This window comes from Carcharhinus amblyrhynchos, chromosome 7 (assembly GCF_965287045.1).
Source record: "Carcharhinus amblyrhynchos chromosome 7, sCarAmb.v2.hapA, whole genome shotgun sequence".
In the NCBI taxonomy this organism is placed as follows: domain Eukaryota; kingdom Metazoa; phylum Chordata; class Chondrichthyes; order Carcharhiniformes; family Carcharhinidae; genus Carcharhinus; species Carcharhinus amblyrhynchos.
In genome coordinates, this window is record NC_137330.1 from 87902147 (window position 1) to 87920979 (window position 18833).

The following is an 18833-nucleotide window of genomic DNA, read 5'->3' on the forward strand; positions in this document are numbered from 1 at the left end:
AAATTTCTGTCTCCAGCTCCCAAGCCTTTCTAAGGAGCTTTTTCCCTGTTGAGTTTTCCTCTTTGCCTCTGGAGCTCCTTTTCAGGTCAGACTGCTTTTCTGATTTTTTTCAGTCTTCCAGCTTTTTAAATTTTATTTACATTTTCTAGGTGGTTTTGAGTTGTTCCACAAACTACCACCATGTTAGATTTCCAGAAGGCATTTGATAAGGTGTCTCACAAAAGGTTGCTACAGATGGTTAGGGTGCATGGAGTTGGGGGTAAGGTGTTAGCATGGATAGAGGATTGGCTGTCTAATAGGAAGCAAAGAGTTGGAATCTATGGGTGCTATTCTGGTTGGCAGTTGGTGACTAGTGGAGTGCCGCAGGGATCGGTGCTGGGGCCTCAGCTATTTACCATTTATATAGATGATCTGGAGGAGGGGGCTGAGTGTAGGGTGACAAAATTTGCTGATGACACGAAGATAAGTGGAAAAACAAATTCCGTGGAAGTGTGGAAAGTCTGCAGAAAGATCTGGATAGGCTGAACGAGTGGGCGAGGACCTGGCAGATGGAGTATAATGTTAGCAAGTGTGAGGTTATCCACTTTGGCAGGAATAATAGTAGGAGGGATTATTATTTAAAAGGCGAAAAGCTGCAACATGCTACGGTGTGGAGGGACCTGGGGGTCCTTGCGCACGAGTCGCAAAAACCCAATCTGCAGGTGCAGCAGGTGATCAAGAAGGCGAATGGAACGTTGGCCTTTATAGCGAGGGGGATAGAATATAAAAGTAGGGAGGTCTTGCTGCAACTGCACAGGGTACTGGTGAGGCCACAGCTGGAGTACTGTGTGCAGTTTTGGTCGCCGCACTTGCAGAAGGATATATTGGCCTTGGAGGGAATGCAGAGGAAGTTCACTAAGCTGATACCGAAGATGAGGGGGTTGGCCTATGAAGAGACGCTAAATAGACTGGGTCTGTACTCGTTGGAGTTTAGAAGGATGAGGGGGGATCTCATAGAGATGTATAAGATAATGAAGGGGATGGATAGGGTAGAGGTAGAGAGATTCTTCCCACTTAGAAAGGATAGCAGGACTAGAGGGCACAGCCTCAAGATAAGGGGGGTGCAGTTTAGATTGGAGTTGAGGAGGAACTTCTTCACTCAAAGGGTGGTGAATCTCTGGAATTCTCTGCCTGTTGAAGTGGTGGAGGCTACCTCGCTAAATATATTTAAGTCACAGGTAGATAGGTTTCTGATAGACAAGGGAATTAAGGATTATGGGGAGAAAGCGGGAAAGTGGAACTAATCCACTTCAGATCAGCCATGATCTTGTTGAATGGCAGGGCAGGCTTGAAGGGCTAGATGGCCTACTCCTGCTCCTATTTCTTATGTTCTTATGTAGGGTGTCTTTGCTGAGCCTTAGGACTATTTACAAATATACAGTAAAGGGTACAAGCTAGGAGTTGTCTCCATGCTTGCTGGTACACATGACTCGATCCAACACTCGACTGATTTACATCAACATGTGGCGGTACTGTTCTCAGTCCCACATGGACCTTATATATGCCAAACCCTTATACTACAGTCCCTCAGCTCTTTCAGGAGCACCACTACAAAGTAATGGGAAGGTTACTAACCAACATGTGTTGCCTATTCCTGATAGCAAGCCAGATTTGTAGACAGTGCACAGCTTTATACTGATAGTTCAGGAGACTACTTCATGGCTAATTTTGTACATTTGGCTTATTTCTAGAAAAGTCACCCAGAAAACATATTGCTTCTCGTTCTCCCTCTCAGAACACAAACCATAATCGCATATAAGATGTGGCCAAGATAAACATTTATTCAAAGCGTTAGTTTAGCAGTCAAGCTAATCAAGTACAGGCGATGTTTAGCTTACAAGTCTCTGATGGCATTGCATGAACATTTTACTGCAAACACACAAATTCCGTCTTCCCTCAAAGTTTGCGCAATTCTGGAAGATGACACACTGGGAAGGTTTACAACTGGCAGCATTTCCTGAAGTATCTCCATATAACTTCTCAACTGAAACACTTCACTATGGCCACAGGGGAATAGTTTGTGTCAAGTATGATTCTGTACTCATATCACTGACCTTTACTCTGCAATTCTGGCTCTATGATTATGAACATCAGAATTGACTTTTCTCTGGGCTGGACCCAGATCCACAAGTAGATGACTGTGTTTGTAAAGCTTAACATTTTAGTAATAGGCCATTACATTCTTTCTAGATGCACAAACATAGTTTACAGTTTTTTCTTAATTACATAAGTAGAGACACCAGACTATAAGTCACAGTTGAACAATGAAAGCAAAGCAGCATCTAGTAAGGAATATATTCACAAATCTCAGCTTCTGTATTATTTCTCTGTTACTGTCCTTCCATTAAATATGTATGAATGAAAATAGATATTGATATAATCCACCATGTTATTTAAATCCTTAGAATAGAATCTTTCCATCATAAGGCAAAATAACATCAGGTTTCAAATTGAAATGATGAAAAGTGACGTTCCTGGTCTTGCATGTACAGGAGGAGGTGTTTTAATGACAAAACCATCTGTAGAATTTAATGGGTTGTCTGGAGAACATGGAGTTTATTTGTTGGTAGTGAAGGGAGGCTTTATTTTGGACAGTTTCAAAAGATTTCTGTGATATTGTATACAGGAGATATGCTTCAGTTAGCCAGAACCCTGTCTCCTCTTTAAGTCAGACCAGGCCTTTCTGTGTGGAGAGCACTTAAAAGAGGTGCTGTTTAAGCAGTCCTTTTTATTTTATTGTTATTGAAGGATAAAATTATCCCTGCAAATATTCTGATTTAGATTTCAATTCAAATGGCTAACCATCTATAACCTGACATTCCAACACCAGCCACTCATGTTTCTGGTAGTTTCCTTTTTCTTTCTTCTTGTTTTTTTTGAGTGTTTGTAAAGTAGATATAAGATGCTTTTCATATCACTTGATATATTTGGGCAAGACTCATTCATAATCAAATAATACTTCCTGTATTTTTGATGTAATAAATGTATTGGAACGTAATCGACTTCTGTAGAGACAGGTCCCACTACATCTGTAGGCAGCATTTAGGTGGAAAATTGGGTGGAATACCTGTGGGAAAATCAGACAATGAATGCCACATCAGATTATCATTTCCTTTCCTCACACCTGGCAGGCCACCTCATTTTCCAACTTTATTGTCACCCTCTCTGCTGAACCCAAGAACTGCCAGAAGTTGGGTGCGTGGGGCTAGAGGCCTTCAGAATGGTTTCCTTTCCCTCAATATAGGTGTCAGATATCTACCTTTCCTCCGTCTCTTCAATCAGGAGTGACAGTTCATACATTGGAAGCAAAATTTTGGCCAGAGTTTTCTGGCTGTTCACGCCAGCGGGATTCTCCAGTCCCACTGCAATGAACGGAAATTTGACTGAGCACCAAATTCTCCACCCTGGCTTGTAGCGGCAGCCGGGTGACTGCATGCATTTGTGCTCTGAATATGGCACAGATAAAATGAAAAATGATGAGGTGCTTCTTACTGATTGCCTGATAATCTACAATGTCATATTCTTCGGTGAACTGGGAGGGTAAATGGCATAAAATGACAACTAATGCAATTAATATTACTACAGGCAAAGAAGCAGTGTCAAGGTGAACTTCAGAAACATCCCTCAGAGAAACCCGCCACAAACAACTGTACTCCAGGTACTATTTAATTAAAGCATACTGACCTCCTCTCAAACATTAAATCAAGAAGTATTTTTAAAGATTAATTTCCAGCAACTCTAAAGAAATGTTCTAATTTAGAGCCTTGTTTATTATCTCCAGCCGTTGTATTGGTTATCAATGGATTCAAACAGCCACTCTCTTTTAAAGCTTTTGTCCTAATATTTCAATGTGACTCAGTGTGAATCTCTCAGTAGTCACACTCCTATAAAATGCCTTGGGATGTTTCACTATGTTAAAGGCGCTATTTAAATATAGGTTGTTATTGGAAATCGTGGGGTACAGGCGTGCTTTTTTGAACTCAGTGGATCGCTTTGTACATCAGTGAACATTACTTCTGTCCTATCTGTACACAGGAAATGAACCCTGTCAAATGTGAGAATTAGCATGAGTATGAGAAACCTTAGGGAGTGATTCATATTATATCTGCTTTCAGCTGTCAAAGTAAGGTTACCTGAGGAAGCCCTAATCGTTGCAAAACTCTGAATGTATCAGTTAGCAAAGGTGAACTGGTTTCTCAGGAGTTCAAGAGTCTCTTGCTGCCAGTAGTGATGCTGGTTGGATTTTCTTTATATAAAATCAGGATTACGTCCTGTAGGAAGATTTGGAATTTTTTTAAAAATTCATCTGTGGCACATGGGAATCACAGGCTGGCCAGCATTTATTGCCCATCTCTATTTGCCCGAGGGCAGTTGAAAGTCAACTACATTGTTGTGGCTCTGGAGTCACATGTAGGTCAGACCAGGTATAGATGGCAGATTTCTTTCCCTAAAGAACATCAGCGAACTGGATGGGTTTTTCTGACAATCAACAATGGTTTCATGGTCATCAGTAGATTTTTAATTTCAGATTTTTAAAATTGAATTCAAATTCCCCCATCTGCCGCAGTGGGATTCGAACCCAGGTCCACAAAATATCAGCTGAGTTTCTGGATTAATAGTCTAGCAATCACAAGGCCATCACCTCCCCCTAATTGACACGAATGAAAGCTGAAGCTGCTCTTACAGTCTGACCATAGCATCAATGGGGAAGGGTTTCAATGCTAAGACGTGGCAGTGTGAATCCAGAGTCAAAGCGCAGCTTGAGTCCTGACAGAAAAAAAGATCCAGACTTCCACCTCTCGGGACTATCACTCCACTTTACTCCAATGTCCTGTTTATAGGTTTAAACATAGCCCTGGTTTTCTGGGGTGCTTTTCACAGTGTGAGTCTGGCTGATGGTGGGCTGGGGTCAACCAGTAGTCAACTTTCCAACCTGTGGTGTTGAATGATGCCCAATTTTCAGAGATGAGACATAATGGGAGAAAACACGATTGCAGGCCATGCACTGAAGTCAAATAATTAGAGTTGTGTCTCACACGGAACCTCCTATTTCCAGGTATGTGAGGAATTTTGGGCTTCGGCTATTCAAATAACTTCAAATGCTTCAATTGCTGGTTAACCGGATGTTTTTACTTAATATTTTCAATTTTATTTTTCTCCATGCATTAATTCACTTGTTAGGTAGCATTCCAGATTTTCATTTTTTAGGAATAGTCAAAAGCCTCGTCCTTTATTGTTTGCCGGCTTCATTCATTATTTCATATGATGGACTGCAAATGAAGTTTCAAACAATGACTCTCTTCCTGTAGAAGTGAACATTATTGCAGCATGATGTTTTCCTCCTAATAAACCTTCCCAAGTTGCCTGAAGATACTTTGGACATTTGGACCAATTTGCAATGCATGCCTGCATCAAGACAGTGCCTAACTCTGTGGCCTAGAAATTGGCACATGTACAGCACTTGTTAGCGATTACAATGGCCCCAATATGGTGGGCGCAGGAAGCGTGCATACATTTTGGCCTCAGGATGTTTATCGTTCACATTGGGTAAGGACAAAAAAGGAAACATCCTTCAACAGTGCTGAAACAGACATCAGGCTCGTTCAGGCCTGTTTCTCTATAATTGGTTTGCCTGAAGCAACCAGCACCAAAGCAGCTGAACATAACAACAAATAGGAGCAGGAGGAGACAACACAGCCCATCGAGACTGCCCCATCATTCAGTACAATCATTCCAGATGTGATCTCACCAAAACCCTGTACAGCTGTAGCATAACTTATTTATTCCTGTACTCCAATCCCTTTCTAATAAAATGCCACTTGCCTTCCTCCTTACTTCACCCATATGGTAACTTTCTGCTTTCCTTGTCCAAGCACACTCATATCTCTTTGAACATCATCACTTACAGGTTTTTCAGCTTTTAAAAAAATTCTGCTTTTTTTTATTTGTTTGATCAAAATGAATAACTTCACATTTCCCTATATTATACTCCATCTGCTCAATCACCTAACTCATCTCTATCTCTCTTTGTCCTTCTCACAACTTACCTTTCATTTAGCTTGGTGCCATCAGCAAACTTCGATACATTTCTTTCTGCCTCTTTTTTCCAAGGCATTAATATTGATTGTAAAAAGCTGAGTCTCTGGAACTGATCCTTGTGACACTCCATTATTCACTCCCTGCCAACTTGAAAAAGCCCAATGTATTTTCTATCTGTTAACCAATCCTCTAACCGTGCTAATATATAGCATCGAACCCCATCGGCCCTTATTTTGCCTTTATGTGGTACATTATTGTATGCCTTTTGGAGATTCAAGTATGATATAGCTGCCGGTTCAATTTAATCTACTCTACTGGTTACATCCTCCAGAAAATCTAATAAACTTGTCAAATTAAACTCCCCTTTAGTAAAGCCTTGTTGACTTCTTCTAATTATATTGTGTTTTTCTAAATGCATGGTTCCTGAATGATGGGTTCTTGAATTATGTTAGGCTGACTGTCCTGTAGCTCACCGCTTTCTCTCGCTCACCTTTCCTGAAAATTGATGTAACATTTGCAACTCAGGGAAACCAGCCTTAGGGATAGCATGCATCACGGAAAGTAAGTTACTTTACTTGAGTGTGTATCTGGAAAGAGCATAGGCGTTCCTCCCAACCCCACATTTAACAATACCAATACTTCCACATCACTGCCACCTTCGGAATTCCGAGCCCGATTCCTGCAATCCCCAACTCAGAGCCCCACAATCTCTGATGCAGACTCCAACATCCAACTTTTAGCCATCACCATGGTCCCCAATCCAGTCACTGATCCTCAATAGCTAATGGTTGGTTGAGATGCCGAGATAAAGCCAGGAGCGGGGTTGTGGCGTGTTGAGCATTACACCAGCCTGTGGCAGGTTCCTTCCTGTAGTACATTGCTCATTAATGTAGCACTTCTAAAATGTAACATCGTACTTTCAAGTGGAAGCCATTGCCGCATAAGAATCTCGTGGCATCCGAGACATGTCTGTTTAAAGGTGGTGAGCACCAGTTGGCTTTGTGCAGTTGTGTGTAAGGTCAATGGTTTAACTCTGCAGTATAAGGGAAGGAACTCTTGCACAGTGACTCAGGTCCTGATAGGGTGAATCCATGGTGAAAGGAGGATGATGGGGAAGGCTGAGGTTGGGGTCAGAGGCATGGAACAGTGAAGTGGGAAGGGCCTGGTATCTTGAGGTATTGGGAACAGTCAGCTTAGCTAAGAAAATGAGGGGCCTAATGGATGGCATCAGTAATGTGCAAATGTGTATCCGAGTCAGGTTAAAAGTTTATTTGTTATTGTAGGTTTCCATTAACAGTACAATTAAGTTACTGTGAAAATCCCCTAGTTGCCACATTCCAGGACTTATTCGGGTACACTGAGGGAGAATTTAACATGGCCAATGCACCTAAACAGCATGTCTTTTTGGACTGTGGGAGGAAACTGGAGCACCCAGAGGAAACCCTCGCAGACAGGGGGTGAATGTGCAGACTCCACACAAACAGTCACCCAAGCCTGGAATCGAACATGAGTCCCTGAAGTTGTGAGGCAGCAGTACTAAGGATATTTTGCAAGGATATTTTGGCCTTGGAGGGAGTGCAGAGGAGGTTTACTAGGCTGATTCCGGAGTTGAGGGGGTTGAGCTATGAGGAGAGGCTGAATAAACTAGGCTTGTACTCGTTAGAGTTTAGAAGAATGAGGGGAGATCTCATTGAGACATATAAGATGATGAATGGGATGGATAGGATAGAGGTGGAGAGGCTCTTCCCGCTCAGAAAGGACAGTAGGACCAGGGGGCACAGCCTCAAGATAAAGGGGGGGCAGTTTAGAACGGAGTTGAGGAGGAACTTCTTCACTCAAAGGGTGGTGAATCTCTGGAATTCTCTGCCTGTTGAAGTGGTGGAGGCTGCCTCGCTCAATATTTTTAAGACGCGGGTTGATAGGTTTTTGATAGGCAAGGAGATTAAGGGTTATGGGGAGAGCGTGGGAATGTGGAACTGAGCCACGACAGATCAGCCATGATCTTATTGAATGGCAGGGCAGGCTCGAGGGGCTAGATGGCCTACTCCTGCTCCTATTTCTTATGTTCTTATGTTCTAACCACTGTGCCACCGTGCCTCCCCATTATTAGCTGGCAGGGTCCTTATAATGTTTTGAATTCTCATACGACATTTCAATTATCCCTACTGAGATTTCTCCGAGGTAATATTCTTTGTGATGCACAGAGCGGAGGGCAGCTGAACCTGCGAGTTCAACAATGTCCTAAGAGTGTGACAAATACAATGCTGGAGTTCGGCAGGGATGTATTCACTGTGATGCAGAGTCTCCCTATTTGACCAGGAGGCTCTTTCCTAGCCCACCCCTACCTGCTGCACTGCCAGCTAATGGCAGGTTTCACCACTGAAAAGATATCCCTGCCTCTGAACCAACACCGCAGATCTACTGGCCCCCCGCCGTGGAACAGGTGAGGGGCGGACAATGGAAATGTCTGTTGACCTCAGGCAGGGTTTTCCAGTCTCAGGTCAAGTGCAACCAGAAAATCCCACCCCAAATACTTTTTCCCTACAAACTGCTGCATCGCACTTGAATTTCAATCACATGGGAAATGGGAAAAAGATAGAGTGAAAGTTCCAGTTAAAATGTCAGAGATGACATTCTGTTGACATGTAATGTGTAATGAGGCAGACTTGATTAGGGAACTTAAGATGAAGGAACACTTAGGGAGCAGTGACCACAATATGATAGAATTTACACTGCAGTTTGAGAGGGAGAAGCTGGAATCAGATATAATGGTATTACAATTAAATAAAGATAACTACAAAGACATGAGGGAGGGGCTGGCCAGAGTTGATTGGAAAGGGAGCCTAGCAGGGAAAGCAGTGGAACAGCAATGGCAGGAGCTTTTGGGGGATTATTTGGGAGGCACAAAGAAATTCATCCCAAGGAGGAGGAAACATACTAAGGGGAGAATGAGGCATCCATGGCTGATGAGGGAAGTCAAGGACAGCATAAAAGCAAAAGAAAAAGCATAAGAAGTGGCAAGAATTAGTGGGAAGGATTGGAAAGCCTTTAAAAGCAAGCAAAGGACAACTAAAAAAGCAATAAGGAGGAGAAGATGAAATGTGAGTGTGAGCTGACAAGTAATATAAAAGAAGATAGGAAGAGGTTTTTTCAATATATAAAAGGCAAGGGAGAGGCAAAAATAGACATTGGACCACTGGAAAATGAGGCTGGAGAATGAATGCTAGGAAATAGCAGAGAAACTGAATAGTTTCTTTGCATCAGTCTTTACCTAAAAGGCACCGGAGCTCCAGGAGAATCAGGAGGCACAGGTGAGTGTAGCGGCCATCACTAAGGAGAAGGTTCTAGAGAAACAGAAAGGTCTGAAGGTGGATAAATCACCTGGACTGGATGGTCTACGTCCCACGATTCTAAAAGAGATAGCTGAGAAAATTGTGGAGGCATTGGTTTGATTTGAGTTGATTTATTATTGTCACATGTATTAACATACAGTGAAAAGCGTTATTTCTTGCACACAATACAGACAAAACATACTGTTCATAGAGAAGGAAATGAGAGAGTGCAGGATGTAGTGTTATACTCGTACCTAGGGTGAAGAGAGAGATCTACTTAATGCAAGATAAGTCCATTCAAAAGTCTGACAGCAGCAGGGAAGATGCTGTTCTTGAGTTGGTTGGTACATGACCGTAGACTTTTGTATCTTTTTCCTGACAGATGAAGGTGGAAGAGAGAATGTCTGGGATGAGTGGGGTCCTTAATTATGGTGGTTGTTTTGCGAGGCAACAGGGAGTGTAGACAAAATCAATGGATGGGAGGCTGGTTTGCATGGTGGATTGGGCTACATTCATGATCTTTTGTAAATCCTTGTGGTCTTGGGCAGGAGCCATACCAAGCTGTGCTACAACTAGAAAGAATGCTTTCTATGGTACATCTATAAAAATTGGTGAGAGTCGTAGCGGACATGCCAAATGTCCTTAGTCTTCTGAGAAAGTAGAGACATTGGTGGGCTTTCTTAACTTTAGTGTGATGATCTTTCAGGAGTCACTGGAGGCAGGGAGGGTACCAGAGGACTGGAAAGTAGCTAATGTAACACCGCTGCTTAAGAAGGGAGTAAGGCAGCAAATGGGAAATTATAAGCCGGTTAGCCTGACTTCGGTCTTTGGCAAGATATTAGAGTCTATTTGCAGAATACTTGGAAGCGCATGATAAAATAGGACTGAATAAGCCCAGCTCTGTCAAGGGGAGATCATGTCTGACTAATCTGTTACAGTTCTTTGAGTAGGTAACAAGGAAGTTAGATAAAGGAGAACCAGTGGATGTGATTTATTTAGATTTCCAAAAGACCTTTGACAAGGTGTTGCATAGGACACTGTTAGATAATGGTGTTAAGGGTAAGATCCTCGCATGGATAGAGGATTGGCTGACTGGCAGAAGGCAGAGAGTGGGGAGAAAGGAATCTTTTTTAGGATGGCAGCCAGTGACTAGTGGTGTGTCTCCGAGTTCGGTGCTGGGACCACAACATTTCACAATATACATTAACACTTTGGAAGAAGGAACTGAACACACTGTTGCTAAGTTTGCAAATGAAACGAAGATATGTAGAAGAACAGATAGTATTGAGGAAGCAGGGGAGACTTGGACAGGTTAGGAGTTTGGGCAAAGAAGTGGCAGATGGAATACAATGTAGAGAAGTGTGAGGTTGTGTAATTTGGAAGGAGGAATGGAGGCATAGACTATTTCCTAAATGGGGAAATGCTTAAGAAATCAGAGACTTGGGAGTCCTTGTTCAAGATTCTCTTCAGGTTAACATGCAGATTCAGTTGGCAGTTAGGAAGATAAATGCAATATTAGCATTCATGTTGAGAGGGCTAGAATACAACAACAGGGATGTACTTCTGAGGCTGTATAAGGCTCTGGTCAGACCCCATTTAGAGCATTGTGAGCAGTTTTGGGCCCCATATCTAAGGAAGGATGTGCTGGCCTTGGAAAGAGTCCAGAGGAGGTTCACAAGAATGATCCCTGGAATGAAGAGCTTGTCATATGAGGAATGGTTGAGGACTCTGGGTCTGTACTCGCTGGAATTTAGGAAAATAAGGGGGGATCTTATTGAAACTTACAGGACACTGTGAGGCCTGGATAGGGTGGATGTGGAGAGGATGTTTCCACTAGTAGGAAAAACTAGAACTAGACGGCACAACCTCAGGCTAAAGGGACGATCCTTTAAAACAGATGAGGAGGAATTTCTTTAGCCAGAGGGTGGTGAATCTGTTGAACTCTTTACCGCAGAAGGCTTTTGAGGCCAGGTCATTGAGTGTCTTTAAGACAGAGATTGATAGGTTCTTGATTAATAAGGGGATCAGGGGTTATGGGGAAAAGGCAGGAAAATGAGGATGAGAAAGATATCAGCCATGATTGATGGAGCAGACTTGATGGGCCAAGTGGCCTAATTCTGCTCCGATGTCTTATGGTCTTGTGGTCTTGACAAAATTCTGACTGTCATCTGAGGCTTAAAGTCTGGAGAACCTTATACCTCTTCAATCAGATGTGCAGCATGCAAAACACATGTAGACACATCCCGTACTTCTTCACAATCATTAAATTACATTTGAGGCATAGTCACTGTAGCCAATTTTTGCATAGCAATGTCCCACAAACAGCAAATGAGATGATCAAGCATTTAATCTGTTTTTTGTCATCTTGGTTGTATTGTGTACTATTAAGTAAGGTATGGACCAAAGCACACTCTGGAAATAAACTTGTCACATTCACCTACCTCACCTACTAAATCCAATGTTTTTGGTGGCAGATTAGTCTACTTATCACGCAGTGCCACATAATGCCTTTTCCAATCTTTTGGGAGTTCAAAGGTTAAAAGCTATTGCAAAGATTTACGGAGCCTCTGCAGATACTCAACTGCAAAATTTGTGGTAGTGGGAGACTGTGTTCACGCTCTCCCCTGATTTAATAATCAAAAATAGGGTTTTGTATTCTCGTTCTTCCTGAAGAGCTTTTACTTCGTAATATCCTGAGCGACATTTAATGTTTTCAGCCCAATCGATTTGGTTCCTAAAATAGTTCTGCAGACCAAAGGTTAAGTCAATAGTCACTACACATAATAGTATTGCTGAATGAAAGTTGAACTATAATTTCAATAATAATATACATACACATTTTTAATATTCATAATTATCTTATGTGAGGAGTGGGGAATAATCTACTTAAGTGAATGGTTTTAAGGGTTACAGCCACCCTGTGCTACCTCATGCATGGACTGAGGTAATGCTTACATGTCGGCCTTCTGACTGTGAAGGCTTCACAACAGACACTGAACCAGACAACCACACATACACCCTTTCTAACAAAAGTCATTGCAGAACAATCTATAAACTTGGTGGACCTTCATCCATTGGACCATTTACTAAGATACTACCAGGACTTGATGGTTTGAGTTATAAGGAGAGGCTGGGTAGACTGGGACATTTTTCTCTGGAGCGTAGAAGGCTGAGGGGTGATCTGATAGAGGTCTATAAAATAATGAGAGCTTGTATCAGCTAGATAGTCAACATCTTTTCCAAAGGTAGGGGAGTCTAAAACCAGAGGGCTTAGGTTTAAGGTGAGAGGGGAGAAATACAAAAGTGTGCAGAGGGACAATGTTTTCCCACAGAGGGTGGTGAATGTCTGGAACAAGCTGCCAGAGGTAGTAGTAGAGGCGGGTACAATTTTGTCCTTTGAAAAGCATTTAAACAGTTACATGGGTAAAATGGGTATAGAGGGATATGGGCCAATTGTAGGCAACTGGATTAGCTTAGGGGTTTAAAACAGAAGTGGCATGGACAAGTTGGGCCAAAGGGCCTGTTTCCATGCTGTAAACCTCTATGACTCATCCCTTTGTTAATTCATCATTGAGGACAATTGTAGCACAGTGGATGAAATAATCCTGTAGAACAAGTCTATTTTTAACCTTTTAAATCTGTTAGAGACTGATCTGTTTTTGTCTGTGACAGATTACATCAATCTTTCAGTTCAGGTACTCCCTTGCCTGAAAAAATGATTGTTGGGAGCAATCAGCTAATCAGAGGGTAATTTTCCTGTTCTAAAGGCAAAACAGAATAAGTACAATAACATTCAAGGTCGTGTTTGAAGCTAGTGAAGTTTGGAACAAAACTGTTCCACTGCATTGGGATGAATCTTCCACACACCTGACGAAGGAACACCATTTCCGAAAGCTTGTTGGATTACTGTCAAATAAAGTGATTGGACTCTAACCTGGTGTTGTGTGACTTCTTACCTGGGATGCTTTGCCCATGTTATGCCCCAAAGAGCTGGCACAATGCATACTGATTTCTACCCCATAAGTATGTACATGTTAGGGCAGCTTTCTCTGTTTTGAACCAGGTAATTCAGCAGACTCTGAAAATTCACCCCTTTTACAGGGCAGCAGGAAAACAGATTATTTTGTTACTTCTGAGCATGGCAGCACTGTGCAGGGACCCATTCAATTTGTGGAGGAAATATGAATGTAGTAGGAAAAAGGAGCAATATAGTTAGTGAGTCCTGAAGGCTGTTGCTGGAATTTTACCATCTAGCCCACCATGGGAATCGGAGCAGGCAAGGGGTGGACAATGGATAGGTGCATTGACCTCGGGCAGGACTTTACAGTTTTGGGACGAGCGACACACCACCCGGTGTGTCGCTTGTCCTGTGCCAAAGTTTAGAATACCCGCACAGAGTTGGGGAGGAGCTTGTAGAGGGTGGGGAAGGATCCAGTTGTCGTGGTCCACGTGGGTACCAGCGACATAGGTAGGACTAGGAAAGTGGTTTTGCAAGGTGTATGTGAGATGCAATGGGCGAAATTAAAATTAAGTGATATTACCACTGCACTACTGTCTTTTCTTAAAGCACCTGATGAGGATGTAATTCTGGTGGGCCCTTCCCATTAAAAACAAGATCGGGCTCCCATTGTTTTTCCAGCCAGTGAGCACGGCTTCCATTGCCAGCATGAAATTGTACCCATTGGTCAAAAATTTCCAGAGATAGAAAGTTCAGCGGGAGTATTTAACGTTGAGCTTGGCCAGAAATTTCTGATCTTGGGCCATGCAATACCGAAAAATCCTGCCCATTATTTTTGGAAGGATGAAATGATGTTTCATACATTTGCAATATTTGTGCAGACTTTGGATCTACTGGAAGCCATGTTCAATGGATAATTGCTGTTTGTCTTCCTGTTAAATCTCTGACTGATCCACTTTGTCTTGTTCAGCCACCATATCCCCACAACCCCCCCACCCCGCCCCACCTTTATTGCTGCACTATGGGCCTCTTCTCCATCTTTTACATGTCCAACAGTCATAGCTGGGGTGGTAGAGAAAGATTAATATCAGGTCAGTCCATTCAAAAATCTGATGGCAGCAAGTGAGAGTAGGTTGGTATATGTCCCCAGACTCTTACATCCTTTTTCCTGATGGAAGAAGGTGGAAGAGAGTATGCCCAGGGTGCGTGAGATCCTTGATTCTGCTGGCTGCTTTTCCAAGGCAAGGGGAAGTGTAGACAGACTCAGTGGATGGGAAGCTTCTGATAGAACATGTTTGATATAGACACGAAGTCAGATATCAGGGGAAAACAGTGGCTATCCTTCAAAGGTTTTCCAGTGGCTTTGAAGTATTTTTGGACATTCTAATGTTCGGAAAGGTTCTAGTTAATGTTTCTTCTTCCTTCCTTTGGTTTACCAAAGGTGATTTTTGAAAAGGCCTATTTTCACCAATTGAACTACAAATGTGCACCCAGATTAACCTTTAACAAGTTTGAGAACAATTTGAAATATATTCAATTATTTAGGAATGTTGTTCATAGAAAGAAAACCTACAGAGAAGATCAAATGATATGAATAAACTCTTTATTTTACGCAACGAGTTTGATCATATCCTGCCCACATTTATGAAATTGGATACGTTTTGTAATTAACTAATCACATTATATAATGACACTTATTTTGGAGAGGGCTTGTTTACAAGTTTGTTGGTTGCTATGGCAGCACATTTATCCGGCCTGCAGTTACATAATTTCATCTGAAGGATCAGTGTGTATTTGGTGATCAGAAATATCAGGTTGGAGATAGCAAAGAAGAACAATTTGTATTGAAGATCTGCTGTGGCTTGGACAGCTGGATTTTATATTTGTCATGCTAAAAAGAGGTACCTTTCCTGCTTTTTTTATTGATAAGTTAGTGGGTGTGATTTTAATAACAGGCTCTTAGTAAGCGATCATGACCGTTAGTCATGCCTGTCACATGGTGAGATCATTTTGTTTTGAACGCCACTGCAGTGAAAAAAAGATGCCACTAAAAAGAAATGAGTAATCCTCTTTATCTTTACTTATTCCAATTTTCTGTGATGTCACGGTCTTGGGTTGAGGTGTAGTTCCAAGGAAAGCACTGGCCTTTGAGATCGAGTGCAAATTAGCATATATTCCAATTCAATCCAATTGTAGTGTTTATTCTGGTGATTTTTCTTTTGATTCGCTCACAGGATGTGGTCATTATGGGCAAGGCCAGGATATATTATCCATCCATAATTACCCTCGAGCATGTGGTGGTGAGTTGTCTTCATAAACTGCGCCTGTCCTTGTGGTGACAGTACTCCCACAATTCAGCTCAGGAGGGAATTCTAGGATTTTGACCCAGCATTGATGAAGGAATGGTATATGTGGCCACATACAGGAGGATCTGTACAACATTTAGGTTTGGGTTCATAAGTAGCAAGTATTATTCATGCCACACAAGTGCCAGGCATTGACTCCCCTCTTTACTCCCCAAAGTTTTGTGATGGAATACTCTCCACTTGCCTGCTTGAGTGCAACTGTAAACATAATCAAGAAGCTTGACTCCCATCCAAGGTATAGCAGCCCATTTGATCGACACCCCATCCACTGTCTTTAATATTCACTCCCTCTTTCACTGGTGCATCATGACTGCCATGTGTACCATCTACAAGATACATTGCAGCAACTCGCCAAAACTTCATGGACAGCACTTTCCAAACTTGGGACCTTTACCACCTAGAAGGGCAAAGGCTGTCGAAGAATACTACCACCTGCAAGTTGCCCTCTGGGTTATAAACCATCCAAACTTGGAAATATGTCACTGTTCCTTTACTGACATTTTGTGGTCTCTCTGAGCGAAACTTCCAATTTGTATTAAATTACCAAGTTTGTGATAAAGGGCGATAGGCAGTAGGGGCTTTGATAAGATCACCCACCTTGACTACCATAGCACACTTCCTTTATCCCACCATCTGGGCAGCAGACAAAGGAAACTTCCATCCTTAGCTTTGGTTGGAAGCCAGGCCCCTCATGCTGGACCTTTGCCATTGCCCCACCTGGCCAGGTGCAGGTCCTGATAGGTCTAGGAAACACATTAATTTTGGGGGAGGAAGATGGGATGTAAATGAAGCTTAATGGGATGTTGCATGAGGATGATAGAAGTATTCAAAGACATGAGAGAACCTGGAAAGGTTTCTTTATCAAACATTGTTGAGACTGAAGAGTAAGGAAAATAAGAAAAGAAAATTAAAAATAGAGAGGAAAGAAATCTAAATTCAAGGCAAGTTAAGATGCTGTGCAATGCCTGAAGTCCTCCTTGTTTACTGCTGAAGTATGGATGGTGCTGCATAAGTTCATGGAATCCCTGCAGTGCAGAAGAAGACTATTTGACCTATTGTGTCTACACTGACTCTCTGACAGAGTATTTTACCTCTCCTCTGCCTTATCGCCCTAAACTCATGCATTTACCATGGCTATTCCATATAACCTACACTTTGTGGGACACTAAGGCGTAATTTAGCATGGCCAATCCACCTATCTTGCACAATTTTGGGAGTGTGGGAGGAAACCGGAGTGCCCGGAGGAAACCTCAGATGGGCAGAACATGCAAACTCCACACAGATAGTGACCCAAGGCTGGACCTGAACCCAGGTCCCTGGCACTGTGAGGCAGCAGTGCTAACCACTGTGACACCATGCGGCCCCATGATTAGCAGGAGAACAGTTCTCTTGTGCCACTACATGGAGCCATATGTAAAGGTTGGAGCTGACCTAGAATAAAGGGTACAGGAAGCATTTAAGAGGCTGCAGCAAAGACTTACTTTCATTGGATGTATCAACCCTAATGCTGCATGGTAGTAACAGGAGTACCTGTAGTAGATGGCAGAGCGCTGCAGCCCCCTCACTGCTGACCCAGAACCTGAAGCCATAGTTCACACTGGATATTTGTCAAGTAGATGTGTTGTGCCAGCGGCTACTGGTATTTTGGTAGGTGCGGCTAATCAGGCTGCGGCGGCCTGTGAGTAACCTGACTTGCCTTCTCACAAACAGCAGAGTACGAAGATGGAAAACTGTGTTTGAGTGTATGTCTGCAAGCAGGTGTGGGTGCCAGCAGGCAGAGGGTGTTTGTTGTGACACAGGCTGACATGTCTGGCATCTTTCCATGCTCCTCCTCTTCCAAACACTGGCAAACCCATTGGTGTGAGGAATGGAGCTGAGGGGGGGATAGAAACAACTTGCTGCAACTTACAAAAAGCTTCACATGCCACTAAGGTGAAAAGAGAAAAAGGTTCTGACCTTTAAGTTGCTGCATTACTTCTGTGATATATTTTTCGGCCTAGTAACTGAATGCTCCATTTCAAATGGGTCCTGTTTACCTGGATTTCCTGAACACCGCAACAGGAGAAAGCAGCTTTCAGGACACAGACATATCCCAATATTTCAACAAAGCACCCACCTATTTGAGTTGAGCAGTTCCACCTGCCCATGGAAAATGTATCATTCAAGGAGGCGGCACTATCTCTGCTGCGACTCGGCCTGCTGACAAGTCGAATGACGTGAGTTCAAATCCCATGCATTCAGTTATCAACAAAAGTCTAGCATGGTTAGTGCTGATTGTGGCGTGTGCCACAGAATGGGAAAGTCTCCTTTAGTGAAGGAAACCTGCTGCTTTTAGCAAGCGCAGCATTTTCATCCCAATCCACCAGCAGGAATGGAAACAGGCTGGCATGTAAATTTATGCCAGGGTGAGGGGGTGGGGGTTGTGGGGTGGAGGGTGGGTGGGGGTCCGATCTCCTAATGGTGGTCCTGCAGCTTTATTTCAGATTTTGTAAATTTGCTGAGAGGGCCTCCATGAGAGAGAATAGAAGCATCCTCTCACTCCCTTCATCCACAATGCCAGGTTACAGCTCCTTTGGCATGGCTTAATTGGATGACAAACTTTTGATGACTGATTTTGCCTCGATCAGCCAATTAATGTCAGGTAACTGTTGTCTACAGTGAGGTGTTGGGACCTTGATTTGACCCTGGCAGTGGGGTACTTGACCAAAAATCCAAACCCTTGTCCCCAAATGACTCCAGTTAGTTTAACTTTATTCGTTAGTGTCACAAATAGGCTGACATTAACATTGCAATGAACTTACTGTGAAAATCCCCTAGTCACCACATTCCGGCACCTGTTTGGGTACACAGAGAGAATTTAACATGGCCAATGCACCTAACCAGCACGTCTTTCGGATTGTGGGAAGAAACCGGAGCACCCAAAGGAAACCCATGCAGACATGGGGAGAACGTGCAGTCTCTGCACAGACAGTGACCCAAGCTGGGAATCGAAGCCAGGTACCTGGCACTATGAGGCAGCAGTGCTAATCACTGTGCCAACCTTCATCAACCCAATACCTAGTGCAGCTTTTTCAATTCATTTATGCAATGTGAATGTTA

The 18833-nt window shown here is 42.8% G+C and overlaps 1 protein-coding gene across 2 annotated transcripts in view; it reads left to right on the forward strand.

Annotated features, from left to right (window-relative positions):
- The window catches only part of sgk1 (serum/glucocorticoid regulated kinase 1), an 86816-nt gene that overhangs the window by 48863 nt on the left and 19120 nt on the right, over positions 1-18833 (forward strand). For both annotated transcript variants that reach the window (XM_080192736.1, XM_080192737.1), the window contains one exon: positions 3625-3697. In XM_080192736.1, coding sequence (XP_080048862.1) covers positions 3625-3697 — 73 coding nt within the window. The remainder of the gene's footprint in view (positions 1-3624; positions 3698-18833) is intronic.